Source organism: Acartia tonsa, chromosome 4 (genome assembly GCF_053477335.1).
Source record: "Acartia tonsa isolate MP-2025a chromosome 4, ASM5347733v1, whole genome shotgun sequence".
Classification (NCBI taxonomy): Eukaryota; Metazoa; Arthropoda; class Copepoda; order Calanoida; family Acartiidae; genus Acartia; species Acartia tonsa.
In genome coordinates, this window is record NC_137263.1 from 21,631,596 (window position 1) to 21,655,482 (window position 23,887).

The window sequence follows — 23,887 nt, forward strand, 5'->3', positions numbered from 1 at the left end:
CTTTAGATTATTAGGGTAATTCTGTGTAATGCAGTAAAAAATGTCGGGTAAAAAAAATTCCCATATTAATGCTTATTGCACGTACGCAATTATTAGAGAGCTGCTACGCCTTGGAAATCGTACCTTACTACTGCAGGAATCACTATGTCAAATATGAAATTGTTATGCCTATCTATGAATTAATATAATTATTTTTCGCCGCTAATAAAAACCAAGTAATATTGAATCCATTTTCAAAAACTATTAGCGCCGTGCAGAAGAATAATGCATGCCATACCGGAATTGACTTTATTTCATTGCGCCTATTTACGAGAGTGAGACATATGCCCTAAGTGTGTTGGTAAAATAACAGATCTATATTATAGATAGGGATGGGAATCCGTCGAATTTTTGGGCCGGATTCGGATTCCGGATTCTGAAGGAATCCGTCAAAAAAAGTGACGGATTCTTGCGGATTCCGGATTCTTATTTTTGGCGGATTCCGGATTCTAGCAGTATTTTAAAAGGCCGTCCGTCACAGAGGGATAGCTTTTTTCGTTAATTTATCACTATGTTACTTGGTTGAAGCCTTGATTTGTTTAAAGTGTTGACTTCCAGCATAACTAAAACATTTACATCACATTAGTAATTATTAAAATTTGTTATGTAGAAATTTTTTTTTGATCTTTGCCTTCAAACAGAGGGAGTTGTAAGAAAAAAGACGGTAATTTTAGCCTACCAATTTAGAATCCGGAATCCGCTATAAAAAACGGATTCCGGATTCGGATTCCAAAATTGGCCGAAAATTGGGCGGATTCCGGATTCCGGATTCGGATTCCGGATTCGGATTCCGGATTCGGATTCCCATCACTAATTATAGATGTATATACAGACAACCACCTCCCTTCATTTTGCAAAGACCTTCTTCATCTGCTTCATTTAGAATATTTATTTCATTAAATGAAACAATATACAAAGTAAAAAAAGTTATGATTATTGTTTTGTTAGTATGTTAGGTTAAATTAGTACATATTAGATTAATACATTATTTAATAGTTAAAGATAGTATTACTAGTTTTTCAGTTATAAGCACGTTCGTTTGTTAGATCATTGGTTAGCTTGTTTGGTGGTTTATTTTTTTCACTTAATGATATTAGCAAGTTTGATATATGGTTGAGTTGATATGTAGATAGTAAGCAGGGCCGGGTGGAGGTTGGAGAATGTAGGGTGTTGGAGGGCCACAGTCCAAGGTCCCTGTGGATTGTTGAGGACTTAAAAAATGAAGAAACTACATTTTTTAAGGCAGCCGCCAGTCAACTGCCAGAATCTTGTAGCAGATTTATAAAGCTTCATACAGGTGCATGAAAAAGGCCCAGCTACAAAGCCTCAAGTATCCATTTTCTGCTACTTGGCTATGTTATTACAACCGACACCATTGGTTGATTTTCATTGACCCAATAGAAAGGTTGCACAAGATGGTTGAGATGGGGGGTTAGTCATTTAACCCTTTCTCCCTCTAGTGTTTTACTCTATTGATAAACCTCCCCCCTAAATTATAAGTTATAAATCTTCCTTAAAAGAAACTTCATTGCAAGTTTGAAACATATCGGTTCAGCGGTTAGTTAGACTCTACGCAACAGGCAGTCACAGACAGAGAGACATCCTTTTACTTTTATTGATGGAAATTTATTCTATTTCATTAAGAGGAAAGGTTCTTATGTCTGTAGTTCAAGATTTCGACAACTATTAGACCGTTTAATTAGGTCATTAGATGGTTTTCAGCTATTAAATTTTTAATTACCCCTTGAAGTGGTTTTGTGGTATCCGCCGAGGATAAATGGCAGACACCGGAGTTCAATTAGATTACGGCAGTGTGACAGACGTGGACACCTTACTATAGAGAAGCTACGCTTCTCTAGCTTTCACTAGATAATGATCAACATCTATTTTCAGTTGTCACTTTATTGAAGGGTTAAGAGATACTGCAGCTATATACAACAAACAATAATTACATGGATAGGAATAAATAATCATAACATGAAAGCATAAATAATACATATACAATGGTCAGTTTGGGCAATAATGATTCCCCCATCCCTGGAAAGGGTGGGGGAGAATTAAGAATACAGTTAACCATAATAAACATGACAGATTCAAATCATTAATTCTAAGCGTAGGGAGGGGGTCACTAGACCCCTTCCCCAGGACTCGGGGGAGGGCCATTGACCCTTCACCGAACCCCAGATCAGGGGTGCCATAGACATGGCTCACGGTTGCCGAATACCACAACTCTCCCCTCGGAAGGCTGGGAGGTGGTTTCCCTATCAGACTTCCGACAGTGGTTGAGGCCTTCGGCCCGCTCCTTAGGGCTAAAATATATACAAACGATAATGATTCAATGGAATCCTAGTGGTGAGTATCTTCTTAGGGTTGATGGGCTCCCAATGTGGGATAGAAGGCAGAGGCTGACTTGGGTTGGATACGTTGGTCAGCGCCGGCAGGTATCAGGTTTGCTGGTGGCACAGTTGTTGCTGGAACGGTCAGCAGTGGGGCCTGCGGGTTGTTGTTGGCAGCGGCTGGGGCACTGGCTGCCAGGTTGATTGTCTGAGCAGCGGCCTGTCCTCCTGAGGGGCCGCGGGGTCTGCCAGAGGGCGGTCCTGGCCTACCTGGGCGGTCATGCCCGCTGTCAGTTGATTTCATAGACACCATTTCCTCGGCTGCTTCCCTGCCGATGGGAATGGCATCCCAGTCCACTGAAAAGTCCCGGGACTTGGCATGGTTGAGCCTGGCTCTAGCCAGCGCTTTCCTATATAAAGCTGGATGGTACAGGAACACTTGTGATATCGCATTCAGGGCTGCCCGGACTCCTCCTTGTGCTGCTGCCAGAGAAATGATGGTTAGGTCCCCCAGCAGTTTGAGGATCAGCAACAGCAAGCACAGTATGGCGGCGCCATCTCCCCACTCGTGGATGGCTTGTCTAAATCCTGCCCAGACATCCAGGGCTGCCTCTCCTTCCTCCGCCAGTCGGTCAATGTTGTAGGACACTATCCCATGGTCTCCTGTGGCCGAACAGCTGCCTTGCTGAACGCAGGAGCCATAGGATAGGCCGGTCAGCATGGCACTCTTGTATGCTGGGAACGCCAGCAGTTGTTGCCAGTCGTTCAACTCAGCCTGCGAATACAAACCACCTGAACTGAAGTCATCTAAGGGTTCTGTCAACAACTGCTTAGGCGTATCCAGCGGGGGTGGCCTCTTCTTGGGAGCAGGGGTTAACTCTATCCAGCCTTCCTCCGCGTGCACAGTCAGGGGGTAGGTGGAGGAACAGGGAATCTTGGTGGCGTGCTCACTGTATACCCGTGTCACAGCGTCTACAAAACCTGTGGGCTCCACTGGCACTTTGTCCCAACACTCCTTGTGTTCGCGGACAACATACTTGTGCCTTTGGCAGGTCAGCTGCAGCAGGATGTCTCCCCTCAGTACCGAGAACGTGCTCCCCTGGACACGCACCGGGTGGGCCGGATCTAGTTGCTGGAGCTTCCAGCAGTTGGCCGCTACTTCTTCTGCTGCAGTGCTTCTCATGCGCGTTTCCAGGGTAAACCCAATATAACCTGCATGGATCTGTGCTTGAAGGGGAACGTCAACATCCCTGGCCGACACTCTGGGCAGCGCAGCCGCGGCTGGGTCAGCTGCCACGAACAACGCTGGATGGTTGGTGGCATGGGCCTCGAAGTCGCAGTTCACAATTGAGGTGGGGTTGGTCATGTTGATGAAAAACTGGGCCTGATGGTCAACCAGATATGCATCCCTCACCAGGCTGGGCTGGAGGCTGCGGATCAGCCTCAAGGGGCAATCTCTTCCCAGGTGGTCCCACACGTAGGTTGCTTCCCCAGTGATACAGGACAGCTCAGAATGGGGACACTCGAGGGTCAGGTGGTCAGACTGGGACTCCACCCGTCCATCCTCCACCACATAGGTCTCCTCCTTGACCAGCAGCCGCCGCTCCTGGAGCACTAATTCATTGCGGTAGAGCTGGCCCTCAAAGTGGACGTCCTCCCCCTCGCAACCCACCCCCTCGGGGCTGTTGACGAGGGCGCCCACCATGTCGATGGTGAAGAACAGGGGGTGGTTCAGCTGGAACGTCAGTGGCTGGGTCTTGCCTGGCAACGTGTATACTCGGTTCCTGGCCAGGTCTCGGCACGCTTCTGGGTCTATCTTGGTTGGCCTCATGAGGGTGGGGACCGAGGTCACCTTGAGGTGACCCCATACCCCACACCTGAATGTCCACTGGGACACGGTGAGCTGACAGCTGAACCCAGTGGTTTCCCTCACCTTGACTTGCTGCAGGACGTGTATGTCATGGCCCAGGGGCACCTCCTGGTGTAGGGGCTCCGTGTCACACATCTTTTCTTTATTGTAAGACGTGACATGGGTGGGGTTGGCACAGTCCCACCCCACCAGGACGTAGCTGGTTGTAGGCCACACGGCTGCCAGCAGGAGGCCCCACAGGACCATCCACCAATGGGAGAGGCTTCCAGGTAACCATCTTCCTCGTACACGCGGCTGGGGATCTCCGGCTCTGGTCACGGCTGCTTCTTGGGGCTGGACACGGCTGGGCTGCTCCTGGCTAGATACAAATTTCCATTGAGCGTTATCTGTATGCGGCCGAGGCACCCCGATACCCTCCCCAATGACAGACTGGCAAGCGACTGGCACTTGCCTGGGTGTCGGCTCCCCTAGCCCTAAGTGCTCCCTTCCCTGGTCCAAGGCATGCCCAGTGGCATGGGGCTGAAGTGCATGTGGCACAGGCTCGCCCTTACTCAATGCCCTCCCCTGCCCTAGGAACTCAGGTGCATGTGGCACAGGCAAGTCCTTATTTTCCCAAATTTCAATCTCCCCAGCCTCAGGTGCAGGGGGCACAGACAAGGCTGGGTGTTTACAATGTTTTGGATACAACACATTTAACAAATTCAACTTATCCTGATGGTGAGCAGCTGGGTTCCCTTGGCTGGTAGAGGGCTCTGGATGGCATGTAGCTGGACTCTCCCTGCAGGCTGGTGGCGCTGGCTGGCTGGGGGTGACGGGTGTCACCCCTTCCTCTGGGACCGCTGGCTCGTTCCAGGACTCAGGTCTCTCGGTGGCGGCGACGGTTGTCGCCCCAGACATCAGGTTGGAGGCTGGCTCGTTCCAGGATCCAGGTATCTCGGTGGCGGCGACGGTTGTCGCCCCAGGCACCAGGTGGGAGGCGCTGGATAGCACCCCCCCATCATCCCAGGTGGCGACGCCGGGTGGCGTCCCATACATCGATGCAGAGGTGCTGGCTAGCACCTCCTGCCTCTCTCGTTCAGCGGCTGCCAGGGCCTCCCCATACACCGTCTCAGGGACGCTGGGCAGCGCCCCTCCACTCTTGCTGGGTAGGCTCAGTCGGGCAGGTTCCATCATGTTGAGGCTGGGGTCTCAGCACCTCTGGCTCGGCTATGTTGTTGGGCTGTACCAGCTCTGGCCCCAGATGGTTAAGACTGAAGCCTAGGCCAACCCGGTTGGGTTCAGCCGTGCCGCCCAGTACGTTGATCCTAGCTGGGACAGTCCCGAACTGCGGCATCCCATCGGCTCGGTCCGCAGCTCTGGGGGCGGCTGCTTGCGGTGGTGGTGCTGGGGGCGCGCTCCCTTCCATATGGGCCACTCTGCTGGGCTTCCCTGGAGGGGCACCCTTGTCGGCGGTGCGCCTGCGGCCGGCTACCTGGGCCCAGTCAGCTCTACAATCGGCCGCCGTGTGACCGTCATAGTGGCAACGCTCACACTTGGCAGAACGGTCACGGCGTGGCTGGGTGCGCCTCTCCTCTAGGCTAACTTCCACAGGCGTTGGACAGTCTCGAGCTCGGTGGCCTCTCCCCTGGCAGCGGTAGCAGCGGCCTGGAACCTTGTCATCTGGAGCTACCTTCCCCATCTGGTGGAGACCCGGAGCCAAGGAGCCAATCTCCATTGGCTCCGACTCGTCATATTGGGGCAACTGGATGCAGGCAGATCCAGTCAGCCCGTCGGTCGAGTCCACTAAGCACACACCTTCCTTCAGCTGCTTAGTAACCATGGTCACGGTGAACATGGCCTTGCGAGTGTACTCAGGTACACTCGCAATTTCATGGTTCATCATGAGGCGTTTTACATTGGCGTTACGAATTCCACGATTTAATTCGTCCACCAACAACTCAAGATCCTCATGGTTGTAGGCGTCCCTATACAAGGCGCACTTAGTTGATATGTACGCTTGTATAGGTTCTGTCGAGTGTTGCTTGTAATCCCTAAACGCTTGTTTAAGCGTTTGGGATTCAAAAGCAGGGCGAAATAGCAATTCACACTCGGTCTTGACCTGTTCGTAGGTCAAGGCTTGGCCTGCCTCGCCAAACAGATGGGACGCCATTTCCGCCGCTTGCCCTACCAATGACAGTAGTAGGGCGTTGCGGCGGTTGAGGGAATCATGAGGTGGCACGCGGTAAGCCGCCCATGACATCTCAAGTCGGCGGATATGTGCCGACCAGGATTGCTTGGGCGGCCCTCTAAACTCCGGCAGATTGCTCAGCATCAGCTTGCGGTACTCGGCTGGGGCCGGCTGAGGGTCATCCTGGAGCCATCCTGGGGCTTGGTCACCTCCTGGGACTTGATGCTGGTCCATTGGGTCAACGGTGAAACGGCGGGCACAAAGTTATACAGTACTACAATGAATGGGTTGTCACTTGAGGCTTCCTAGCCTAACAGCCAACACTGTTTGTATCACTAGGTTGGGAGTTTTAGTTGCAAAGATATAACTTAGCTGTACTTATCAATAGTTAGGTGTTGAGGTAGATAGATGTTGAGGGTCTGAACTGCTGTCAGGAACTGATTGGGTTTTCCCTTATCACACTAGAGCTAGGAGGAAAGAAACTTGCAATTCTTTATTTGCTAAAAATACCCCTGTTAAATGCTATGGAGTAGCTCCGCTCTGGTGTGAGAGTGTGTGTGTGTGTGCGTGGAATCTTCTGTCCTTGTAACGCGCGTTCGCGCCGTCAAATCCGCGCACACGGGGAAAACGCGCTCTCACCCCTCAGCTCGCTCTCTCATTGGTCCGCTTCGTCCGTTGGATTTATGATATTTTCCGCACTCTGTTGCGCTACCCGTGAATGGCGCTCTGTGTATCCGATCGCTAGCTCCACACTACAGACGGACTTAGTCTAGTGTGGGTAGGAAGGGGGGAAGCGCGTGAGGGGACGGGGGTAACTCCGTCCGTTCCCCCTGTGAGGGAGGGGGGTAACTGTGTGCTGGTGTAATAGGGCCTTTGCTTCTTAATCTTGGGCTTATCTGTTATATCACCCTGATTGTATTTGCCTTCAATGGAGAGGGGCCCCTCCCCTTCCCTTGGAATAAGGGGTGTATTGTTGTTGTGCTGTGGGCTTGAGATTGTTTTGATTATATTACATCTAGCTTTTATTTTTGTCCTTATCACAATTGCATAACAGATTTGTTGACCAACTCTGTTCTATTTTTAGCTGTTATCACAATACACAGTAATCCAAGCCTGTTCTATTCTTAGATTTATCACAACACAACAATTTGTTTGCCAAGCTTTGCTCATAAATCTATTGTTTGGCCATCACACTAGGGTGGTAATCCCTGCAAATGTGATATAATATCTGTTTTCTAGATGGGTGGCTGCGTTGTAGCTTCTCAGGATACTCGGGGTTGACGTAGTTTTTCTCTGTTCTGGTGCACTACACCCGTATGTTAGCTCGCAGCTTGCAGCTATGTGGCATGTTTCAGCCTATCGGCGGCAGGGAATGTCCCGTCCTGCTAGCGCCACTGGTTCGGATCCTGCTATTTCTTGCAGTAAAGTTGGCCTATTTTCAGCCGTCTACACGTATTTGGCTTGTTTCAGCCGGTCCGCAGGCCTGTTTCAGCCCTTTTGGCGCTCAATTCTCCATTAGATATCAGCGCTGCTCGCGGTTATTCGTCAGATTTCGCTGTTTCGCTTCCACAACTGCCGGATGCAGAGTTAAACTTTGCTGTCCAGGGTGGGTAATTCAGGTTGCTTGCGTCAGTTTTGCCAGATTCACTGCTGGGAGTACCTTAGCCTCAGATGCGCGTCTGCTCTACACTTGTGGTTCGCCGTAATCTCACACAGCTGTCACCAAAGTTGTGGTATCCGCCGAGGATAAATGGCAGACACCGGAGTTCAATTAGATTACGGCAGTGTGACAGACGTGGACACCTTACTATAGAGAAGCTACGCTTCTCTAGCTTTCACTAGATAATGATCAACATCTATTTTCAGTTGTCACTTTATTGAAGGGTTAAGAGATACTGCAGCTATATACAACAAACAATAATTACATGGATAGGAATAAATAATCATAACATGAAAGCATAAATAATACATATACAATGGTCAGTTTGGGCAATAATGATTCCCCCATCCCTGGAAAGGGTGGGGGAGAATTAAGAATACAGTTAACCATAATAAACATGACAGATTCAAATCATTAATTCTAAGCGTAGGGAGGGGGTCACTAGACCCCTTCCCCAGGACTCGGGGGAGGGCCATTGACCCTCCACCGAACCCCAGATCAGGGGTGCCATAGACATGGCTCACGGTTGCCGAATACCACAGTTTTATGCTATATTTTGCTTTTATGCACATGCATACCTCCTATATGATAGTTGCATATTAGTGTCAGAAAATCATTCGAAGTCTTTTTCTCTATTTGTTTATATCCAAATTCTTGATTACGAGAATCTTTTTTAGTAGCGAAGCTACTCTATAATTTGAAATGTCTGAAACGTTTTGGAGAGACGTAATTTTCTCGGCTCCTATAGAAGATAGAAAGCTGAAAATTCTAAGAGGAGAACGCCCATAATTAAGTTTTAAAACATCCATAGCGGTCAGACTGCAATTTTAAGCCGCGTTTATTTTCCACAACTGATTTTCTCGGCTCCTGTAAAAGATAAAAGGCTGAAACTTCTTGTCATCATTCCCATCATTATCGGGCATAATTAATTGTAAAACATCCATAGCGACCGGACTGCTTTTAAGCCGCTATTACTTTTTACAACAGATTTTCTCAACTCCTACAAAAGACACTGAGCTGAAACTTCTTTCCAATATTCCCTTCTTTATGCTACATAATTACGTAAAAAAATCCATGGTAGTCTGGCCGCTTTTTAGCTGCTTTTCTTTTTACAACTTTCAAAGACCTAAACCTTTTTTAATGTATCGTGATTTTATGTTTTTGCATATTCTCTTTTTTTTCTTTGTTATGATAACAGATAATCTGCTCTACAACACACTATGTCCGTCTATTTCATAATAGATTTTTTGCTTCGCTACTTATGGATGTTGTCATCCTTGTTTGAAAGTATTTAAGTTATGCAAGAAAATAGGAAAGAAAGTTAAAAGAGCATCTTTGTATTTGAGAAGAAAACACCATAAGTTCTCAGGGATCTAAAGGGATAAGACAATGGCTGATTAATTTCCAAAGATGTTACACAAAATTACCCCTTATAATGATTAAAATTAGTGGTTGAAACGTTTGGACACTCAATTGAATGAAACAACTGATCAAAATTAAATAAAAGGCCCCCGAAGTTTTAACACCAAGGAATAATAAAACGTTATTATAAAAGTTTGGGGACTAGTGTAATAAATAGCCCAATATCTTCTTCCTCCCTGATGAGTTCTCCTTTTAGATTATATACTTAGCTAATTTATTTCAAATCAGAGAGAAAATTATTGACCAAAATAAGAGGAAGGTTGAGAGATTTTTTTATAGCTTTCTTATTATCTATCTATGGAAAGGCTCTATATCCAAAGAAGTAATGGAATGTACGCATGCGTAAGATTTTTCAGCTTTTGCTTACTAGCGCCATCTACGCATAACATAAATGTAAACAAAAATATTTTGTTATTTCTCATCGCAGATTTTTAAACTTTCTTAATTTTTCTTCAATTGTTGATGTTTTGTTTATAATGTGATATTTTTATGTTTATAAACATTTAGGTGAAATAGTATGTAAATTTTGGAGGATGTTTTTATATTTTTGAGTAATAGCTTTCGCAGATACAAATACGAACCACCTTGTAGCACCCCTTTAGACGGGAGAGAGCAGGGGTGGGGTATTATGGGGAGGGTAAAGGGTTGGGGTTTTCAGGGGAGGTTGTTGTTAGTTGTCTGTCTGTTCAATGTTGATCTACACAGTTTTGTAGCTCTAACTAATAAATATACCTATTTATTACAAATTAACATTTGTACATATTTTAGTATTTGTTGAATATAACATTTTCTATTTAACTGTTGAACATATTGAGATTATTTTTGTTTTTATACATTCTTTAGGTTTCTGTTTTCAAGATAATGAAATCATAACTTTTTTTATATAAAACTGAAGTGTAATTTTTATGCCAAATTATGCAATAATTCTCACAAATTTTTGCATTATTGCATTAATTTGATTAAATTACATTAATTTTGCTAATCACAGTGCAGTAAGACAAATGTATATCAAATAAAATCAAATATTTGTTGAAAATTCTCCTAGAAAAGATGTTTGTTTTTATAAAGTACAAACAGTCGTTTTTTAAAATAAATAAATGATTTACACCTATATTTGAAATTACATTTAACACTTTATAAAGAAAAATATGTCAAAATTATGCTTATATATAAAATTTGATATAGTTATATATATGCTTGAATTGCTTATGTTTCATATGTTTACCACAAGCAATTTAATACTTAAATTTTTCATCAATTTGATGTGAATAAACCTATTTTAGGGAATCATAAATAAATGATAAAAATGTTAACCAGCTGTCGATAAGAAAAATTAGTTATAAAAACTTATATATGAGGTGAGTCATATATGTTTGTATATAATACATATATGTTGATAGATAGATAAATATTCATTTCACATGAACAATATGTATAAATAGTTTTCATTACAAGTATTACAACATCCATAAAAGCACAGCTGCTGAAAGTTCTTATTAATAAGGAATGACAAGTTTTTTTTAAATTTAAAGAGAAGCTCTGCTTTTAGGAAGTTATAGATTATCTACAAATGAATTTAATATCCCAATTATAAGGAAGCTTAGATTTATAAAAATGAATGCTCAAGTTTAAGTCAGATTTAATTTTAGATTATGACTATTTTAAGCATTTAGTAGAACAGTTGCCACCACTATTCTATTTTGTTTTAAAATATAATGTTTGGGATGGTTTTATGATATTTTAATGCTCACCCCTGTATTGATCCTAAGGGCATAATCTTAGCAAAGTATTACAAAATTAGATAGGTATTAGACTAGGTGTAAGGTCCTAACTTATAAAGATTTTTATTATATAGTCAAATTTGTTGGGTATCTCAATTTAATATTTTTTTTTCAGGCGGTCTGGGAAACCCAAATCTATCTCCTGTCCCCGCCAATCCTCCTCCCCAACGTCAGGCGCCGACCCTGCCCTCGACAGTCCCGCAATCCACTTGGAACGGTTAGTAGCGGACAGCCCCGTGGCGGCAGAAAGATTGGCGGACTACCGGCGAGACTCACCTTTGCCACCCAGGTATATGACCTTGTACAGAGGGAGGGAGGGGACGTTGGGCTGTTTATTACTCTAGTCCTCAAGTTTTATTATGTCGTTTTCTTATTCATTGGCTTTAATAACTTTTATTGACTTTTAATTGGCTGGTTCTTTAAGTTGAGTGTCCAAACGTAATTTTTTTGCCATTGTCTTCTTCCTTTTATTCCTTAGAAAATTTAAGGAATACTGGTTAGAAGAGTTCTTACATAGTCCAATAACATATTAAATAGCTTTGAAGCAAAAAATACATATTTTGCAAAATCTGGTTATAGAGGGCCTGTTTGTTGCTTATTACCTCTTTAATATTTGGTCAAATAGGAAGGTATCTTTTGAAATTACTATTTTTGTTCAACTTTTTCAAAAATAAGAACACCTACAATTTTTACAAAACATACAATGCTTGTTATTATTTGTATAATAAAATGCTTTTATCGAAGTATTTCAAATATCTTTCAACCCTTTCTCTCTTGAATTGTCTGTGAGTGAAAGACATTATCTTAGTATAGATAAAGATATCACTTTGTTAAGAAAGAAAATTCAAACACATCAGCAATGCATTTTATTTATGTATTTATATACTAGCTACTACGCCCCTAGCATCTACATATGTGCTCTGTATTAGAAGGGGCAGAGGGGTGTGCTTGAAAATTAGCTTAAAACAATTCCAATACCTAAATCTGAAAATAAAATAGCTTAAAATGGTCACGACCTATGTGAGGCTAACCTTAAATAGAAAATCAAATCAGTTCAGTAGTTATTGTTATCTTAAGCTTAAGAGCAAAAAACATTACTACTTTATATAATACTAGCGGCTACGCCCCTAGAGGCCTCTAGTGGCACTTTAAATGTTTGTTTCCTTAAAAATAACAAGTCTATGCTACTTTCAAGTCTCTACGTAATTTTTTTTGTGATTTTTCTTGGGAGGGTGGTGGTACCCTCACCCAATATAGTTATGAGAAGCTACCCTTTTAAGGAGAACCCGGTCGGTTCAGTTGTTAGCGAGATCCTTCGGTACAGACACAAACCGACATCATGTTACTTTATTATAAGGATTGAGTGACCAATACGGTTTATTTAAACATGTTATTTTTATTTGAAAAGAAGATTTTTAACACATGTATATTGTATAATATAAATTATTTTAGTCCGGAGACGGATTCTGGTTCGGAGAGTCTGAAGCTGTCTTGTCAGACAAGTAGTCAAGCCAGCACAACAACAACCACAGGGATGCCGGAGGCCGCAGCTTTTAATTCAGCGGAGACGCTGGCCTCGCTAACTTCAAGCTTCAAGGTAAGGATAGAAAGAAAAAAAAGATTTCCTCCTGTAATATAAAGTAGTAAGATTTTTTTAGCTGAAGCTTAAGATCTCGGAAATTAGTGTTTCAAATGTTTTGTACTTTTCAGAGAATTTTAATTTTTCACTACTAAAACGATTTGACTGTTAAACTGGTTGGTGTCGAGATTTGATGTTTTTTTGGTAATGCTGTACAATATACTTTTTTAACAAGGGCATATTATGTGTCTAACATGAGGGCGAAAAGCTTTATTGGTTTTGATATAATTTAAAAAAGAAAGATTTTTTATTTTATTATTTTTTAAAATATTTTTGTACCTGTTTAGGATAAGATGAAGCTTGATAAATCCAGAAATATGTCTGGAGGAGGCGGCTCCAGCTCACAAGCAGGCAACAAACCACAATCAGACCTAGACCAGAAAAAGGTCCAGGTCCAGGTTGGGGACAGGTTCAAGGTGCCGGGCCAGAATTGCAGACGCCGGCTGCCCGCTGCTAATTTAGACATTAATAGAGCATTTTTAACTTGCCGCGAGGAGGGAACTGCTCGACTAGATCTGAGCAGGTCTAATATATCAAATATTCCGCCTTCAGTCAAGGATCTGACACATCTGACAGAACTTTATTTGTACTCAAATAGGTAGGTTTTCATTGGTTTTAGCAAATCCTCTATGGTTCAATTGTTATGTTTAGTTACTTTTAAACATTGATGCAAGTGAGGGAAGGGACATTATACTGTTTATTACACTAGTCCTCAAAGTGTTATTAGAAAATTTTCTTATTTGTTTGATTAACAACTTGAACTTTTATTGAATTTTGATTGGTTGGTCCATAAAGTTGAGTTTCCAAACGTTTTAATCTAACACTAAATGTAATTTACAGAGGGGCTAAAATTTGTCTATGTTTTATTTTTTTTTCAAACAATTCTCAAATATATAACTAAAACTACATGGTAGAAAATAATAATTTAATAGAGTAGATTTATTAAGTATGGTAATAAATGGTAAAATACCTGCATCTAAATTAGATCCTATTCCTAGAAATATTTCTTAGTTTCTTACATAGGTAACAACTGTATTTGAAATTAGGTAGGTACATCTTGTTCAAATTTTTTTTATATTTCAGGCTTGCAACTCTGCCTGCTGAGATAGGTTGTCTGATAAGCTTAAAAACTCTCGGCCTTTCTGAAAATGTTATAACTTCTCTGCCTGAACAACTTGCTAACCTCCAGAATCTCAAGTGAGTACCTACCTTGTAGTGGAAAGGGATATTTCACCAGTAAAGATATTTCCATTATGGATTCGAAACCGATTGATATCCGCTGGATGAGAACTATACGGAAAATTCATGTATAGCATCGTATTACTGACAATTTTCGACGAATGTTAAAATAAAAATCATAAAATCAAAACCAGTTTTGTTAGCCCGGCCTTTGGTCCCTTGGGGCTATCAAAACTTATATTATAATTTTTAAAAGCGAAGCTTTTCTATAATTAGGGTCCGTCCGTCCATCCGAGATAGTTAGCTTTTATTCGTTAATTTAGGCATGTTAGAATTGTCCTATCGATTTCAAACTTTGCATGGTGATTCCTGTAGTAGTTTTTAAAGTTGTTTTTAAAAGCGAAGCTTTTCTATAACAAGGGTCGGTCCGTCCGTCCGTAACGGATAGCTTTTTTCGTTAATTTAGGCATGTCTTATCGATTTCAAACTTTGTATGGTGATTCCTTTAGTAGTTAGGTACAATTTAGAAAGCGTAGCAACTCTATAATTATTACCAGAATGTCCGTACGTCCATTTTAAACATGTTGATTTTTTTACTTTTTTAACAACAAATTTTTATGTGATCGGATTGATCTGATTTTTGGTATATTGATACCTGGGACAACAAAGTATAATGTAATAAGCGAAGCAACTCTATAATCAAGATTTTAAACATTTTGATTTTTTTACTTTTGTAATAACAATTTTTTATGTGATAAAATCATCCGATTGATCTGATTTCTATAGACTTAGTGTAACTGAGTGCATAATATTACGATTCTAGAAATGAAAATAACCAACACGATTTCTAGCATACAACAAAACTCATATTGAATTAATTAATTGCCCATTGTCCCATTCCTATATTTCTTCGATGAATATATAATATATATATATATATATATATAAATGTTGGCTGGAAAACTTAATTTAAAAAAATCTTTATTGATAAAGCCCGTTTCCTACCTATTGATTTCATATTTAAAAATAGTTTCATTAAATTTAAAAGTTGTAATTATGATTTAATTTCAGGGTGCTTGATTGTCGGCACAACAGGTTGACAGAGATTCCAAGTGTGGTGTACAAGCTCGTCAGCTTGACAACCCTTTACCTCAGGTATTAGATATAATATATTTAGATGGTCCATCTGTCCCCGAAGTTTGTCAAACTTAAACAGGAAATTCTTGCAGACAAACACCATTAGGTATTTTTTTGTTATACACGATTAGTTCTAATAATACTAGCGACGAAATTTTTCGAAGAAATATATTTTCCCGAAAGCTAGCTCTTAAGAAGTTCAACTATTCACAGCTGACTTATGATGCGAATAAAATGAAAAAATAACCACACTTTCTAACCAATAGTATGGTCACGTTGTTCCTCCACTGTTTTCCTATTGGCTTATTATCTGTATTGCTCAGGTTTAACAGGATCCGGGTGGTGGATCCTGAACTGGGCAACCTTGTCAACCTCACAAACTTATCCATCAGAGAGAACAATATAAGTGAATTGCCAAGTAAGTTTTGATTTCATTTTTATTTGTCATCACAAAGTTTAATTTAAGCGGCCCAATACCACGTAATTGTATGGTCCTCAGATGGACGTATTATTACTTCACGTTAATCTAATAAAGTGAAACACTCAGCGGGCTAACGATTCACCTTTCCAACCGATTCAGTTGACCCTCTCCTCTGCTACTGGATGATTGAACTGACCAAAAAAAAATAGGCTTCATGCTAGTAAGCTAATTAGATTAAAAATAATATTGTGCGGGGGGTGGGGGAGTTTTTTCATTTGTTTGTTTATTTCTTTAGGTAAGGTTATGAAGGAGAAAAAGTGCTCTGTGAAAGCACCGCGGATAAATCATAAATGCGGATTCAAATTGCGATTTCTAGCAGAGACAAAGGGAACAATTGGCTGTTTATTACTTAGGTTTTTAAAGTTTTATGATGACATTTTCTTATTTGTAAGCATAATAACTTTAGAGAGTTCAATGAATATTGATTAGTTGGTTCATAAAGTTGAGTGGTCTAACGTTTCAACCTCTAATTTTAATCTACAGAAGGGTTAATTTTGTGTATTAATTTGTGATAGGGAATGTACATCAATTTATCGGCCATTGTCTTATCCCTTTAGATCCCTGAATTTTTGGTTGATGCTCTGTAAATGTTTGTGTTTTAGGTACTATTGGACAGTTGAAGATGTTGGTTACATGTGATTGTAGTTACAACCAGGTGGAGCACATACCTCCAGAAATAGGAGAGTGTAAACAGCTGGCCAGCCTGTATCTCCAGCACAACAAGCTGGAGGATCTGCCACCAGAAATAGGAAAATTAACTCAATTGTGCCAACTTGGGTTGAGGTAGGAAATTCTATAAATAAAACGCAAAGGGTATTCTATAAAGATTCCTTTTCATGTACGCAGTGTTGTGGATCCGGATCCGCAAGGATCCGCATTATTTTGAGTCCAAGGATCCGGATCCGGATCCTGGGGTATAAATTTATGGAAAAATCTACCTAAATTTATATAAAATAGTCACTTACAAATTTTGAAAATCAGACATTCTCGTGATGAGAGCCAATCTTTAAGGTTTAGGTTCAGGCTTAAAAATTAAAAGTATTTTTGACTTCGAGATTAAAGAATAAATATTTTTTGAAAAATTTGGTTTTATAACTGTATGTCCTCGTGGACTTTTTGCCGACATTCAATTGGGTTTTTGAATATCAACCAATGGCGTAGTAAATATGGTTCAGTTGTCAGGGTTAATACAATTACACAATGATACATCCATATTTATTACATTCATTTACATAATACATATATAATAAGTAGGTATCGTAAAAACAGATTAAATTTTAGGTTACTTTATATTTAGGTATTTTACGGATTTTCTTAATTTTTGTATTTGTGATTTTTTTAGAAAACATGATTTTGTTAATCTTATTAAATTCTATTTAATCCAAAATAAAGAAAATTGCATAATACAACAAGTTTATAAGGTGCAGTTGCTTATATCATGTACCTATACCTAGTCAAATTTCTATAATAATTTTAATTGGAAGTTAAATAATTTATTTTCAAACATAATGGTTATTGAAATCCTTTGTTATAATCAAAACTCTTTTATAAAATTTAAATCTTGACAATATAATTAGACTAGAGTTGGCTCGATATAATTATCTCCCTATTGGCTAGTTTTCTATATGCATATCTATTTCTCATTAAATCTATTTTCCTCACCCGGCATTACTATCTAAAAGAAAGTAAATATTTAATAATCTAAATGATTTTAAAAAGATTTTTTAAATTATATTTTTTTCTTTACATTACCATCACCAAAGGGTTTATGATGATGATTACAATTTTAGTTTAATATTTGAACACACAAAGTGTCGCCACAATCGAATTCTTTTAAAATAGAGTTTTCTTAAATTTATTATATTATAAATCTAAATTTTCTTTTTTATGATAAGAAATTAAATACATTGATATAAGGTAAATAGCAACATGAAATTAAAAAAAGGAATTTATTTTTAATAAAGTAAAATAATGGGTCTTATCGTTCTGGGCAATGAGAGTTTATTATGGATTATTGGAGCACTATGAGTTTTAAACAAATATTCCTTGGAAAACTTGAGCTCGTTTATAGACATTTATTTCCTATATAGATCTGACATGGATCTTGAAACAATTAAGCAGGCCGTTTTGTACATGTTAAAAATTGGAAGATTTCATTAAATAAAAGTTATCGCAAATATACTTAGTAAATAAGATAAGGTTGGTTATAAAAGATTTAATAAATAATAGGTAAGATGAATAGAAAATTGAATTATTCAAAATCAACAAAATTGTTATTGGATTAACTCTAGTAATCTTAGGTATACAGGGATCTTAAGGGATAAGACAATTGACGATAAAATGATCTCCATCCCAAATAATAATGAACTATATTACCTTTCTTGTAGATTAAAATTATTGGTTGAAAAGTTAGAACGCTTCTAGTTTTAAAAGCAACCAATCAAAATTCAATCAAAGAACCCAGAATTATTTGAGTTAGTGAAAAAAAACATGAATATAAATGGGGAGGTAGGTTGTGCTAAAATTCCGTAAAAGTGTTAGTCTTAAGAATTTAAAATATATGTAGAACTCTAAAATTTAGCATTGCAGTTGCTTTAATGGGGTATAACGTGGATATGTTCTATATTGTACTATATTAGAACAAGTGCTATACAAAATTGAGAGTTCTTTTATTCTAAATTCTTAAAACTCACACCTTTGAGGAATTTTAGCACAACCTACCTCCCCCTTTATATATTTCTGGGCACTATTTAATTTTATAGTCCAAAATCTCTCCCTCCCTGTATGTATAGGAACGACATATAACCTACATAGGTAGGTAAGGATATTTTAGTAAGCTTAGTGTCTTGTCGTCGGAGGGATAATTTTGTAATGGATAATAAAACACGGAATTTATTACGACAGAAATGATTATTACCAAAACCTTTACACGATACGGCAGGTGTCCCAAGTATCAAACACAATTGAACAGGAAAAAAACATTCAAGCAAATAGGGAGAATATAGTTTAAGATTAAAAGTTTATTGTTTTTCAGATACAACCGTCTAAAGTCCGGCTCCATCCCGCGGTCCCTAGCCAACTCGACCCTGCTGGAGGAGTTCAACGTGGAGAACAACTGCATAGCGTCGCTACCTGATGGTCTGCTGGCCTCGCTGGACAACCTGACCTCGATCACGTTGTCGCGCAACCAGTTCTCATCCTTCCCGTCCGGGGGCCCCGCTCAGTTTTGCAACATAACAACCCTGAACATGGAGCACAATACCTGTGATAGGCATGGAGTCTTTTTAAAATTGGGCTTTGTCACATGAAGAAAAACTATTTTTTCCTGTGAATTTTTAACTCAAGAATAACAATCTTATTATTTAAAGTAGTAAGCTTTGTTTGTCTATAATGAAAGATCCCGCGAATCTCTGAACGGATATGGTTATCCTTTACAGGGTAGCATCTTATAGGTATTTATTCCTAATATTTTTTTTACTTTTTAAAACTAAAATTGAAAATTGAGGGGGGGGGGGTCGACTTCAATACCCCACCTTAAGTGGCACTAGAGGCTTCTAGGGGCGTAGCAAGTTTCTTTAAAATAGTGATAAAACTTTTCCTTATTGGCAACAAAACTGGTTTAAATTTTTATTTTAATATCCGCGATAAATTGTTCATAATACGATGCGAATAATAACTATTCCTGAACTAAGTTATTTCTGGGCACTTTAAACTAATTAAAACCTAATGTAAAACTACTTTTTATAAAAAAAAAATTGTAAAAAGAAACCATAAACCTGTGCAGGATACCCTATGGCATATTTTCAAGAGCTAAATATCTTCAAAAATTAAATATGAAAGAAAACCTTCTGTCTTCTCTTCCAATTGGTAAGTAAAGTTTTTACTGGGTCTTTTTAAGGTCATAGGACAAACGCAGGAGTGACAAACGTCGGAGTAGACATTCTATTTTAAACCTTATAGGTTTTTAAAATGCATAACTCCTTCGGGGGGGGGGGGGGGTTATTTGTATATTCATATCTTAACCTAACCTAAACTATATAGATATTTACTTAATTAACTTAATATTTTGACACTCTTGTGTTTGTCCACTCCGACGTTTGTCACTACTGCGTTTGTCTTGGAACCATTTTTAATTGACTCTAAATTTTCAAAAAGATGTTGTTTTCTCATGTATAGTGATGAAATAAAATTTTAGAAGGCAAAGTTTTAGTTATTAGCTCCATGCTTTGACATTATATGGATAATTCAGCATTTGAAATCAACCACTCTTTCGTAAACATTACATACCTTTACTATCTTTCAATTATCATAATCTGATTTTATTAATGTCATATATAAGCTTTAAAGTTAGAACAAGCTGCGTTTATAGCTAAATAGATTTAAAATCGTATAAAATAAAACCATATACCTACCTACTTCCAAAGAAATGTTTTTTTTATGTAGAGAGATTCATAGAAAATTCTTTCATTTCCTTATATGAATAAAAACTAAATCTTTGGTCTGTATTTATCGTTTCAAAGTGGTTATGTAGATTTTATTTTGGTTTGCAAAATATAAGTTTTGCCGTGTTGGTTTAAAATTGATATTTTAATAAACCATGGTAAGACACTATATTCCCTAATTTTTTTATTTATTTTAGCTATTTACTGTAGTAATTATATGTATATATATTAAATTTAAAAATAACCTCTTCAAAATTGTTATTATTTTAACAACAAATTAAGCCCATAACACTAGGTACCTACCTACCTATAAAGAAACTTCCTAAACTCATTTTTAGAGAACGATGATTAGAACCGGTTCTAAGCCATATTGAAAAATTATGTTTCATATCGTATTATATCCAGTTTTCTACGAATATAAAAATATACAATCATAATATTAAAACCTTCGGCATCTCGGGGCTAACAAAACTAGTTTTAATCGTATAATTGTACATTTTTATAACCGCCGAAAGCTGTTTATGATACATTGCGATAAATAACTAATCATATTCTATTTTTAGATATAGGTACCTGGAAAAATATGGTAGAACTGAACCTGGGGACAAATCTGTTGAATAAAATCCCCGAGGATATATCCAACCTGTCCTCGCTAGAAGTATTGATTCTATCCAATAATAATCTACGCAAACTCCCATCTGGTATTGGTCAACTCGTCAAGTAAGTAGCAGTTAATTGGCCAGATTAATTCATATATAAAAATTTTTAAAAAAATAAGAAAATTACATATTCATAAGGTGCATTCTAGAAAAAGACTCATTTTAATAATGGATGTAGAATATACTAGGATATTATGCCAGGGGATATTTTCGCCAATTTATCTTGCTGACATGGAACTCATTTATTGAGGGGGTGGATGGAGGGTTTTGTTATTTTAGCCCGCTACATGTTGTACTTTATTAGAGAACATGGAAATCTAGTGTATGATCCAAGAAATAATATATCCATTAACATGCCATTGATTTTTTTTATTGTTGATTATAGGCATACAACATAATTAAATCATAACTTAAGGTTTGAAACAGAGATAGGTGGTACAATGGACCGCCAATTAATTTTACGCCCAAACTTTATAAACTCATCTTGGTGGTTTTTTAGGGAAAGGGTTAGAATAGGTCACAATAAAGTTACCTACATTTATTCTGATTAAAATTCATCGGATATTTTTTTTTGTATAAAAGCATTATGTAGCAAATAAGTTTCAGTCGTTTTATGCTGTAATTGGATGTCTAAATATCAAAGTATTTTCTATTTTTGTTTACTTCAAGTCTGAAGAATAAAATTTCAGACTTTTAATACCCATGTTTTTTTTCTTTCAAAAAGGAAAAAGTTTTCATGAAAACTAATCCTTTTAATATTTTAGGTTGAGAATTCTTGATCTTGAAGAGAACTATCTTGAAACTATCCCCAACGAGGTTGGTCGGCTGCGCGAGTTGACCCGCCTTGTGCTGCAATCCAACGCATTAGTGCAGCTGCCCCGTGCCATAGGTCAGCTCAGCAGTCTCCAGTATCTGTCTGTTGGAGAGAATTATCTATCATTTCTGCCAGAGGTAAATACATTTCCAGTATCCCTTCGAAACTGATTAATATCCGGTGGATTAGAACCCGTTCTCAGCCATACTGAAAAATTATGTATAGCATCGTATTATATCCAATTTTCTACGAATATAAATATGTACAAACCAATTTTGTTAGCCCGTGCCTTTGGCATCTCTGGGGTAAAAAATTCTAGTTCTAATCTTATAATTGTACATTTTTATATCCGTGGAAAGTAGTTTATAATACGATGCAATAAATAACTATTTAAACGTTTTGTTATATAATCTTGCATATGTTGTAGTTTTAAAAATGGTTATCCGCAGATAAGAAAATAAAAATTCATATGAAAAGAATTCCTTTTCTGTAGGCCACGTTAGCTTAAGTCCAGTGCCAACAATTAAGGGATTAATGCTATTATTTTCATTGTTTTAAGAGAAAAATGTCTATAAACCCAAAAGATACATGTGTTTCAGAACTGTTTTATACCAGATACAAATATAATTATTTTGTTTTAGGAGATAGGCTCATTGCAAGCTCTTGAGTCTTTGTATGTGAATGATAATCCAAATTTACATTCCCTACCCTTTGAGCTGGCACTCTGCTCAAATTTACAGGTAAAAAATTAACTGATAACTTTCCTTATCTTGTAAAGGGACCAAGCAAGAAAAAAAACAAGAATAGTTATTTTTGGTAAAATGTATAAATTCTTTATGTCTATCTTTATGCAGACAGTGAGTTAGTAAATTGATACTATAAAAAAATCTTTGTAGTATGTTTTAGAAACCGATTAATGTCCGTTTGATAAGAACCGGTTCTCAGTAACACTGAAAAATTTATTATCATTAATATAACGGGACTATAATAGCTATTTTCAACATCTCTTAATGAGTCACTAAATCACTAGTTCAGTGAAGGAAGTGGAGACTTATAGAGATGCTACGCATCTAAAAATCTATAAAACATACTTTGTCTCTTTCTGTACAAGCTATAGGCACGGCAGACGGACACACTGACATCGTCCTACTTTGTATTATAAACAGCTTGGCTACTTTTAGACTTAGTCATTTATGTTCAGATTATGAGTATTGAAAATTGTCCGCTCAGCCAAATTCCTTCAGAAATAGTGACGGGAGGACCCTCTCTTGTTATTCAGGTACAATTTTCATACAGAGTTTGTTCACCAATTCTGATTTTTGGTATCGAAGTTACTCTATTATTCACTTTGTCTGTCCGTCCGTTAGTCAGTCCGTAACGCTCTGAGGGAAATGTGATTTTCTCAGGTGCTATGTAAGACAGTTGAATTTATATTGAAGATTTATATGACTCATGCGCATCTAAACTATACATTGTTTTGTCAGTCGGTAATGCTTCCAAAGATGTGAACGTTATTTTTTTAGGGTGTCGTTATATTCTTGCTGTGAGCCGCCTATGAATCACTTTTTCTGTTTGTCCATTCCATGATTTTTTTTGTGCTTCGCTACTTATGATGTAGTCAAAGGTCGTGCAATCAAAGGACTGATTGTCTGTTGGATGTTACTTAGCCTAATATCCTTGGGTGTTATAGTATCGCATCCCATTACAAGCAGATGATCACTTAAATCGAAGTAAAATTCCGCCCTAGCGTGGTAATATAGATAATTTAAATAATATTTATATTTTAGTTTCTGAAAGTGCAAGGTCCTTACAGAACCATGTAAGCCACTACTACTAGCCTGGCCAACAAATATGCAGCAAATTATACAACCTACAAAAATGATATATACCAAAAAGAAAGCTTACTAATATCATTATCATTTTATAATATTTTACACACAATTCTGAAGCAAAGAGTTATTATGCTTTATTATGATTTCTGTCGGTGATATTAATTGTCAAGAATTTTATTTAAAAACTGATCATGTTTTAAATATTATTAAAGAAAAAAGGTTTATCAAATGTTATTTCTGTTTTTATCAATGTTTTGTGTTTTACAAATTGTATTTTTTGTCTAGTTCTTATGAGGCAAGTTATTATAATGTATTTAGCTTTGTTTTTATTAAAATGGATTGATAATTTTATTTTTAACAATTTTATTTTTATTTTCTTCTGACATGACTTCATTTATGCAAGGGGGGGGGGGAAGTTTGTACACTTAT

General features: G+C 38.4%; 1 protein-coding gene across 1 annotated transcript; it reads left to right on the top strand.

The window, feature by feature from the left end:
• The first annotated feature begins 10,160 nt into the window (after nt 1-10,160).
• On the top strand, nt 10,161-23,525 carry LOC145316434 (uncharacterized). Its single transcript, XM_080156912.1, has 15 exons — nt 10,161-10,852; nt 11,391-11,564; nt 12,728-12,872; nt 13,202-13,512; nt 13,998-14,111; nt 15,165-15,248; nt 15,554-15,648; nt 16,314-16,494; nt 18,746-18,982; nt 19,496-19,578; nt 20,717-20,873; nt 21,577-21,763; nt 22,268-22,366; nt 22,828-22,905; nt 23,414-23,525. Exons 1-15 carry the CDS (start codon nt 10,848-10,850, stop codon nt 23,447-23,449), a joined length of 1,986 nt encoding a protein of 661 aa, XP_080013038.1. The 5' UTR covers nt 10,161-10,847; the 3' UTR covers nt 23,450-23,525.
• The last annotated feature ends 362 nt before the right edge of the window (nt 23,526-23,887 follow it).

Bases quoted from the DNA above. Each gene is read 5' to 3' on its own strand.
- LOC145316434 (XM_080156912.1), top strand. The intron at 19,579-20,716 runs GTAAGTAAAGTT...TTCTATTTTTAG, and splicing joins TCTGTCTTCTCTTCCAATTG to ATATAGGTACCTGGAAAAAT. The intron at 20,874-21,576 runs GTAAGTAGCAGT...TTAATATTTTAG, and splicing joins GGTATTGGTCAACTCGTCAA to GTTGAGAATTCTTGATCTTG.